At 36.4% G+C, this 9,906-nt stretch overlaps 1 protein-coding gene across 1 annotated transcript in view; it reads right to left on the bottom strand.

Annotated features, from left to right (window-relative positions):
• LOC111714889 (RING finger protein 10) overlaps window positions 1-9,636 on the bottom strand; it is a gene marked incomplete in the record, with an annotated part of 16,922 nt that extends 7,286 nt beyond the window's left edge. The window contains 12 exon segments of the mRNA XM_023490103.1: window positions 1,189-1,282; window positions 1,624-1,698; window positions 2,272-2,361; window positions 3,741-3,881; window positions 4,488-4,640; window positions 4,961-5,049; window positions 5,465-5,521; window positions 6,308-6,486; window positions 6,937-7,061; window positions 7,493-7,737; window positions 7,979-8,114; window positions 9,307-9,636. Coding sequence (XP_023345871.1) covers window positions 1,189-1,282; window positions 1,624-1,698; window positions 2,272-2,361; window positions 3,741-3,881; window positions 4,488-4,640; window positions 4,961-5,049; window positions 5,465-5,521; window positions 6,308-6,486; window positions 6,937-7,061; window positions 7,493-7,737; window positions 7,979-8,045 — 1,315 coding nt within the window.
• Window positions 9,637-9,906: the final 270 nt, after the last annotated feature.

Here is a 9,906-nt window from a genome sequence, read left to right as displayed (position 1 = left end):
GGGTTGAATTTTTTTAGCGCATATTTGTTTCAAGAGTGTCAGGAAAAATTTTCAAGTGCAATTAATGAAGTTAACATTGATTTACTGTCAAAAAAGTCGCATTTTTTCACAAAAAACGCGCGCGCGCACGCACTTTTGCTCAGATTCCTTCAAAACCAAAAAATGCACGTAATATACATAATTCTGAGTTTGCATGCAAAAAATCAGCCTCCTACGACAATTCTAAGTTATGTTTAACCACTGTTTAAATTTTCCGGAGAGTAATACGTTTTGTGGCCCCCCCCCTTTAAAAAAATTCATTTCAATTCCGAATGAAAGCTAGATTTTTTAATAGTTCTATTTTAACAGGGGTAAAGGTATATAATGTGATAAAAACATCACCCCCCCCCCCACTTTTTAAAAGATAAATTTTGCCCCAATTCGTTGATAATTTTTTTTAGATGAATAAAGGAGGGAGGGCGGGGGTCCATTTACATAATATACACTATACAGGGTAATCCAATATGAATGCATCTTTAATGGGGCCGTTCATTTATTTGGGTAATCTGAGGGTAAACTAAACAGTTGACGGTTTGATACGTTTTCACAACTTTCCCAAGTATTCTCAGTGTTGGAATCTAGGAACCGGTTTGACGAACAGAGTAGGTCATCTTTGAATATCCATGTACATTGCACAATCGTGTTTGAACATGAAAAAGGTTAATATCTTGCTTAGTTTAAAAGTAAAAACAAAAGTTTTCATTTTTCATTATATAATGGCTGACACATGATGCCATTGAAATATGATAATTTTAGATTCTATTGGGCTGTTGTTTCCGAAAATAACGTTTAAGTAGTGTCGATGCAATGGTATCGTAACTTTGCGCTGGAATTCTAAACGATTAATTTAGTTTACCAAGAAATTACCAAAATAAAATCTGTTAAGAACAAATTTCATGATTTGACAAAATAACAGGTTATTTCCTAGAGAACGATTTTTGGACCCCCCCTATCAATTTTGTACACGGATCTTAAATGTAAGACATGTGGCCGCAGCGCTCAGCCCCCTAGCCTGTCCTGGTCTCAGCACTCGGCCNGGGGTCCAAAAATCGTTCTCTAGGACAGACTCAAAAAACAAGTTACCAGCTCAAGTGAACCAAGAATTTATTCTTTGTGTGAGTGTAACCCTATAGTGTAGATCCCTTTTACCTTCACTGCTGACATCATCACTACTATTGCTGTGATGACGAGGCCTCTCATCCTCTACATCAACACCAACCTTACCATCAGACACAACAGGTTCCTTAAAAAGTAACCTCGTGAAAATATGGGGATCATCTGGACACTTTTGTCTGCAACAAATAGCATCTTAAATTTTAAAATCAGTGAAGTTTCCAAACCCATGAAATCTTCCACTAATAGTATTTAATTCAAAAAATCAGACTCAATTTGCTGTTAACTAATTAAATCTGTAAAACTGGTTCATAAAATCTGTCCACAAATGAGATCTTTAATCTGCCTAAAATCTCTAAAAATCTTTGACAATGGGCCGGGCACTTTTTTGATAAATATTGTCATTAACATTATGAAAAAAAAATAATTTTATTCATCTTATTTTCTAGTTGAAAGAGACAACTCTAATACCTGATTAATGTCAAGATTCTGAAGAACATTTTCCAGATCCATGAAGGGATCAGCAACAGATGTCACCTTCTCAACCTAGGCAAAACATACAAGAATTCATCAAGGCGCAAGTTCAAAATATATGAGATAAATTTTAAATTTTGAAATCAAAAAATTCATTTTTTCCCAAAATTTTACGCCTCTCGCTGACATATTTAACAAAAGGGAGAAATTACTTTTAAACAAAATGCTAATTTCATTCCCCTCTTAAATTACAAATTTCAAAGTTTTTCAAATCCCTTTGTTATTGAAAATGAACAGCTTAGTTAGAAGGCAACCCTAGTCCTAATCCATTTGAGATTCAATACAAAATGACAAGTAAGTCCTATACTTAATCTTAATCTAAATAAACTGTTATGATTTCAGGACAGTAATAAGGATACATTTCAGTTTGATGTGGATCTTGGGCTTACTCTAACATATTTAGAAAAAGCTAAAATTATTCTATTCAGATTTGGATTTTAAGAACAAAAAGTTAGTTTTTCTTTGGTTTTGATTGATATTTTGCTCCCCTTGGATCCGCATATTTTTTGCGGATCCGGATCCAGGAAGCCAAAACTTTGCTGATCCAACGCATCCAAAGTAAGCACTACCTCTAGACGTTCTTACCTTAATCTCTTGAATGGGTGGTATAGAGGTAAAGTTTGCTCCAACAGGACCAGTTCTAACTACTTCAGTCAGGGACAACGCTTCCCCACACTGAAATATATTAAGACGTGAATATAAAAAAGCGTTAGACCCTACCCACTATTCCAATGTAAATTTTGAATCTANATATGTGTGGTTTTATCACGGGATCTTACAGAGTGTAGACCTCCGAGTTAACTTAATTCCTGTCTGATATCCCGTGGTAGTCCGGTAGGGATAACTTGAAAGTTAAATTAATTCCTGTCTGATATCCCGTGGTAGTCCGGTAGGGATAACTTGAAAGTTAAATTAATTCCTGTCTGATATCCTGTGGTAGTCCTGCAGGGATAACTTGAAAGTTAAATTTATTCCTGTCTGATATCCCGTGGTAGTCCTGCAGGGATAACTTCAAAGTTAAATTAATTCCTGTCTGATATCCCGTGGTAGTCCGGTAGGGATAACTTGAAAATCCCTAAAAAGAATGAAGCAGCTGGTACAACTTTACGGAGAATTTTTTTATTGGAGCGTTTTTGAACCCTTACACAGTCGATAAGACCCACACCTTGCATGAGTAGTGCAAAAAGGTGATTCATTTGAAGTCCTCTCTACATTCAGTGGCATTAGTGATGTAATCTTTATTCAAACTGTTACAATTGTAAGCATATATCTTGGTAACATGAACAATTGTCAAAATATTCAACATCTCAAACAACAATAGGTCGGACATCATGGCATCTTCTTATCCACATTCCTGCACCATAGATTAAATGTCGTTTTTCTTAAACCAGTGCCGATTAGAGTTTGCAAAACTCATGTATGGTGCCCTTCTTATTCCTCTGGTTATATTTTTTTTTAAGTACTGGTTATGTCCAATTCTTTATAAGGTTTAAATACCCCTCCTAAAACAAGCCGCCCCCTCTCCCTATTTTACGCAAAAGTTCGTTAATTAGATCGACCCCCACCACCACTTTATACACATACATCTTAATAGTTTGTTTTAAATCTCTGTGACAGAAAAAATCTCAAGAAATAATAATTGTCTTAAAACTTTTTTTTAAAGTGAATATTTGCATTTATCTTTTTTCCATCTCATAATCTGAGTTCGTTTCCCTTATGTCCATTTGACACCCAAATTTTTGTTTTTAAATCTTTTTTGTTTGTTTATTTTCTTGTGGTTTTTAACAATTTAAATTTTATTTACCCGATTTTGATGATCATTATTGTTAGAACTGACGAGGGTCGACCCAGACCGAAATATATTTTCAATAAATGTGGAACCAACATCTACTTTTTTAAACTCAACAGAGGTTTGGTCCATCACCATTAATGAATTTTATTTCTTCAGTTTTACCCTTTTAATGATCATATAAGGCATGGGGGCACACATCTGAACCCATGATCAACATTCAAGGATTAGGATTCGGATCTAAATCAAAATAGATCCCCTGTACCTGGAGGATCCTGTCCTGCAATAAGTTGATAGCTTCCTGGATAAAAACAGCTTCCGGTTGATGCTTCTCCTCTCTGTACTGCTGCTCCAATTCCCGCTGCTCCCGGCTTAGTATACTTGTCACCACTGCATCAGGACTTGCCTAAAGTAAATTCAAATTGATAAAATCTAAAAAAGATGAACTTTAAAAACAAAGATATTTTCTTGAGATACTCCCCCCCCCCCTTTATTTCATTCGCTGAATTGCGATGGTTAGATTATTTCAAAAATAGATTGAAATAATTTTTAAAAAATCAAGAAAGCTATTTTTTTAAATTCATACTCTAGAGTTTGGTTCTCATTTTGTTATCTTATTTGTCTACAGTCAGAAAAATTGAAATGATTGCATTTTTTTAAGGTTTGAGTAAAAAAGTTCGACTTAATAAAAGTTACTGATTATTTTTATTTTTTTCCCTAATAACTGTCCTGAACAGGTTTAGCTTTTAGTTACAATTACTTCTAGCAAATAAGACTACATTTAATTTTTAACCAAAACAACGAAGACGACAACCAGATTTTTAAGGACAATTGAGACCGATTCTTGTCAATTAAGACAGTTGATGGACAGCTCAGGGAGATCTCTGATTAATAAGAATGTAAATATTTTTCAGAAAATCTTAGGCGAGACATAGTCTTTCGAAGTACTTAATTAGAATGGACCTTATTGGTTTCAGTATCTCTCTAGAGGCCAGAATAGATGTTTATTTACCTTGATAATCTTGCCGAGTGCCTGGTTCTGTGGAGTATCCTGTAGAGAAGGATGGGTGGGTAGGCCTGGATGTGAGACAGGAACTGCAAATAGCGAGTTCCGCTCACGCTTCATTAGACGCATTTCAATAATTCCACCGGTCACGTGACTTTCCTGAAATTTAATTAAGTCTAACATCGAATGGAATTTAATGAAACTGAATTTTGTCGGTTTGGCATCAAAGCCCCACCCCTCCTCAAAAAAAATTATTATCACCAATGAAACTAAGAAAAAGCAGGATTACACTGCTGTAACCATAGTTACAAGTGACCTTTCAAAGTGGCATGTCTAATTCACAACCCTTGTATCAGAATTATAACATGCGAAAATAATCACTTTAAACCAATTTCAAGTTCGAATGGAAGTTGTTTCGGACACAGAAAGGGGGGGGGGGAGGTGTGAAAAAAAACGCACTTTATTATAATTAACAATACCTGCTGGAAAATCTGAACACTTTTAAGATCTGTTTTCTGAATGTCGTCGTAGCAGATCGGACACTTGCGGGACTTATCATCGGACAGTGCTGAAACACGGAGGATTTATACAATCCAGGGCGGTATGTATACTTTTAAGAATTGATCTTCAAAGATTTGAAAAAATAAAAATAATAATCAGACCTGAAAAGGCAACCTTTTTTTAATCCTTTTCATACTTTTTACCTACTTTTTTTTTATTTTCGACTAATTTATTTTACTCAGGTCAGTGAATAAACCACCCCCAAAATTTAATTTGTTTCATTAAGTACAATATGCAGTATACATTGTTGATACTATAGTACGCATTTAGTGTTGTCACGCATAAACAAAGTGATAAATTAGCAACAATCCAGAGGATAAAATGCCATGCGTACGACAGAGATGGTGCTGTTTGCACCTTTTCTCAAGACCTCAAAATTTATACCTGCCTGCATATCTATATATATATTATCTTTGCCTAACCTAGATAGTGGAGAATGCATGGCCAGCAGAACACGTGTCCACAACGCGATATTTTCCCTGGAAAGAGAAAAATTAAGATAGGATATTTATGGAGTCCTTCAAGAGACAATAAAAAAAATCCTGAAAAGATCAAATGAGTTTTATAATTTGTTGGCAAATCATGGGCTTTGTTGAAGACGACTTTAATTGTTTATTATTCTACATTAAGGCATATCAGAAATGATAAAATACTTCTTCTCAACGTTATTAGAAATATATAACAAAACATCGAAAATTAATCATACTGATCGATAATATTAAAAAATATGAGATATTATATTATACTAGCTGAATAAATTTCGATTTTTTGGCCTATAACACCCCAGGCCCCCCATGAGTGTCCAAAAAAAAATTCAGCTCAATCGGTCCAGCCATTTGGCCATATGCGAATGTCTTGTTTTATTATATAGACATGATAAATAACTGCTTGCTTAATGGGACTGTGTAATTTTAGATGGCCCCCCATGAAAAGACGGCAATGTCAGATTTACATAGGGGCCATTTACAGCGTTGTCTGATAAAATATGAATTAGAAGATATCCATGTTTTTGTTTCTTGAAAGTACTTATTTTCATTCTGAATTTCTTTTAATTTTCATAACGCTATGGAGACACTGTCAGAATTTGACCGACGTTATATTCCACACTTCAAATAGAATAGGGTTCACAAGTACCGTTGTAAATCGGCCATTGCCATCTTTGCATAGGAAGTCACTTAAAATTGCGCTTATAGTCTATTTAGTTTCTTGAACAGTCCCTTTAACAAGTTAAAAGTTTGTACAAAATGCTCCCCCAGACTTCTCACCTGCCACTGGCGGAAATAGACAAATGGGACAGCTCATAGGATCCGTCCCGGCTGTGCTCAGATGGACCTGCTGGATGAGGTCCCAGGGGACCGAAATATCAGGGTCCACCTCATGGACCGTGTAATCTCCACGAGCATCAACAATAAACTGACAGTTGGCCTGTAGATATTGCTCCTTGCTGAAAAAGAAGAAAATTGTGAATGCTAATTTCAACGATGGTTACTTTCTAAAATATCCAAAAAACGCCAAAATATTAAACCAAAATATACAAAACACAAAGCTCTGTAACAAAAAATGAGAGTTCTCATCTCTCCCAGATCAATATGTTAACAAAAAAAATGTTCATGAAAAAAGATAAAAATTCGGACATTTTTCTTCAGTAAATTATGTTCCCAAGTCTACATAGAAATGGACTGGATGCTTAGCACTGTGAAGGGGGTGTTTTTTTCTTGAATACTTTCCCCCCCCCCCTCAGCCAGTTGAAACTAATTTTTTACTCCCCCAGAAGATAAATATGTATGATTTTATGTCCAACTCCATTCGTGGTTTTAGGATTACCATAATAAATAAATAAAAAGGGGGCGAAGGATTCTAAAAATATACACCCCTGCATTTAAACTATAAGTACCTGTAGGTCTGCCTGAAAACCGGTTTCTGATTATTATTCCTGCCGCCCCTGGTTCGGCTCCGGGAGTTGTTAGTATCTGGATGACCCCGGGGTGAGTACTGGAAGTTCAGCAAATGATTCAAACTCTGGAACAAGAACAATATTGATAATCTGGAATACAGGGATAGGTTTACAATTACATTCTGTGGAGTATTAAGATTTGTTAAAAATGCCCCCCCCCCCCTGATATACAAGATTAAAAATTAAATTACTACAAATGAAAAAAAATACTTAAAAGATTGATAAAAGAATTCTGATTTAAATTTTCATAAACCTTTTCTTAAAAAAATCCCCCCCCCCCCCCCGGTATATTAGGGTCGAAATAAAATCACTACAAATGAAATAAAACTACTTATAAATATTATAAAAAATTCTGATTTAAATTTTCATAAAAGTATGTTGTAACATTTGTGCGAGAGAAACTGGAAATAAAAATATTTAAATTTTGGAGAAAAATGCATTAATTTTTTTAAATCTACGATACAAATTAAAAAAAGCAGGACATATATTTTCTAACCTGCTTCTTGCTTCCATAATTAAACAATGATCCAACTTCTATCTCATCCTCCTCGGCTACCGCCGACCCGCCGTACTGCGGCGGGTAACCACGGGAAGGCGGTTGCTTCCAGCCGCCGCCTCGAGCTCCCTTAGGTGGGGGACGGCGGGGATTGGTGGCGGATAGCGATGAGTTTTGAGGTTCTCGACGTTTACCGCCTCGGGAATATCCCCCAGACGGTCTACTAGACTTTGAACCAGCAACATCTAAGCAGAAAAAATAATCAAAAATGAAAATAAGGCAACCGTGTCGTCATAGGTTCATATAGACTCTTAGAGACAGGGGTGTGTATTTTTCGGAATTATTTATTTGGATTTTAAAAAAAAATGAAAATGGATTTCAATTAAGGCAAGCTTAATTTCTATTCTTTAACCCAACACCAGTTGAGCGTTTGACCAAAAAATGTAAACATCGACCACTTCTTCTTCACTCATTGAATTACTTAACCTTGTTTTGTTTTATTGTCCGATACGGCCTGCTGCCTTGATGATGTTGGACGAGCAGATGACGACATATCGGCCGTGAGTTGAAGTGGATCCAGTGCAGAACTTGTGATTAACTTCCTCCCTTCCCACCTCTCGGCCTAAACAAATAATATTTGAAACGAGTTTACTAAGGTTAATTTAATTCATTGTACTTTAAAACGATCTCTAAGTTAGGAAAATGGTTTAGGCAAATTATAAGATTTTAGGACCCCATCTCCCCATGAAAAAATAATTTATCTTTATTCAACATGAAATTAATAATTAATTTGAATTATTTCTGGGTTGAGTTAGGTTAAGACAAATTTTGGGCCATGCGCTGCGGTCATTACAAACTAGGGGGGCTGTGGTCATGTGTTCATTTTGGATGAAGTCAAAAATCGTTCTCCAGGAATATACCAAGTTCAAATTCATGTACAGTTTTTTTAAGGGGGGCGAAGGCAAATCCACAAATCTTTCGGGTCTGTCCTAAAGAATGATTTTTGGACCCCCCCCCTCACGTCAATTTTGTACATGGCCACTTTTTATTCAGCTTAATTATTACTTATTATTTGATATATCAGGGTAAGGGTAGGTTAAGGCAATTTCTGGGCCGAGCGCTGTGGCTAGGACAGGCTATAGGGACGAGCGATGCGGCTAAGATAGGCAAAGGGGCCGGGTGCTGCGGCCACATGACCAATTATACCCATGTGTTACATGAGATCTATGTACAAAATTGAGGAGGGGGCAGGGGGTGGGGGTGGAGGCCTAATTACCGTTCAAGGAAATTACTTTTCCCTATTAGGCTATTATGTTTTAGTAAATAAATACAGTATAATCCTAGAGAACGATTTTTGGAACCCCCCCCCCTCCTACCAATTTTGTACATGGATCTTACAGAAAGTGTCTCAACTTAACCTAACCCGTGGCCGCAGCGCTCGGCCCCCTAGCCTGTCCTAGCCGCAGCGCTCGGCCCCCTAGCCCATCCTAGCCGCAGCGCTCGGCCCAGAAAGTGTCTTAACCTAACCTAACCCTAAATAATGCTAAATAAATACTAATTTGGTCATGTACAAAATTGATAGGAGGGGGGGGGAGGGGGGGTCCAAAATTCATTCACTAGGACAGACCCATCTAATGATTTTTTTTATCAATTCTAAGCTCTGGAAGCGTTCAAATCTGACAGGCTTTTATAATTAATTCACTTCTCGTCTAAAATGATTGCATAACATTGCATAACAACATCAAAAATAAGAATATATATATATCAATTTATGTCTATGTATATAATATATGGAATTAAAACAAATGTTTAACCTGTGCCGAGGTTTGAACAGAACCTTGCTCCACTAGGAGTAAAGGTGATGCTTGCAACGGGAGACATTTTACAGAGAAGCCATGATTACCAAAACAAGAAGAAACAAGGACTTGTTGAGGTCCTTTTAGAATATTTATTTCACGGGGAATAGTTTTAAGAGACGGAGTTGTAGATCGGATATCAGGGGGTCGTTAGAAACCCCTGATCAGAGCTTTTAAGAGCTCGGTGATGGCCTAAAAAGGACGGAAAATAATTGGCTGCCTTTTCAGGGCAGCTAGGAATTGGAAAATGGCGAGAAAAAAGACGGTGTGAGTTGGGCAAGAGAATTTCTATGTTGTGATTGGTTAGATCTAAATTTCTGGTTTCCTATTGGTTAAGATTCAGGATTGCATTGAAGCCTTGAAACTTTTATCTTTTCACAAGATGTTATATCAATTGAACTAACGTACATCTGCACTAAAAATAATTAAACGGATTTTAGCCCTCTTGAAATTAAAAGAGCATATGAACCAATTCAAAAGTCATTAGGCTGAAATGAGCTAACATAATAAAAAATATTCACAGAGTGTCCCACATTATATTAGATCGTGTATAGCTCA

This window comes from Eurytemora carolleeae, unplaced genomic scaffold (genome assembly GCF_000591075.1).
Source record: "Eurytemora carolleeae unplaced genomic scaffold, Eaff_2.0 scaffold1258, whole genome shotgun sequence".
Taxonomy (NCBI): domain Eukaryota; kingdom Metazoa; phylum Arthropoda; class Copepoda; order Calanoida; family Temoridae; genus Eurytemora; species Eurytemora carolleeae.
The sequence above is the reverse complement of the archived record's forward strand: the minus strand, read 5'-3'. Positions and strand labels throughout refer to the sequence as shown.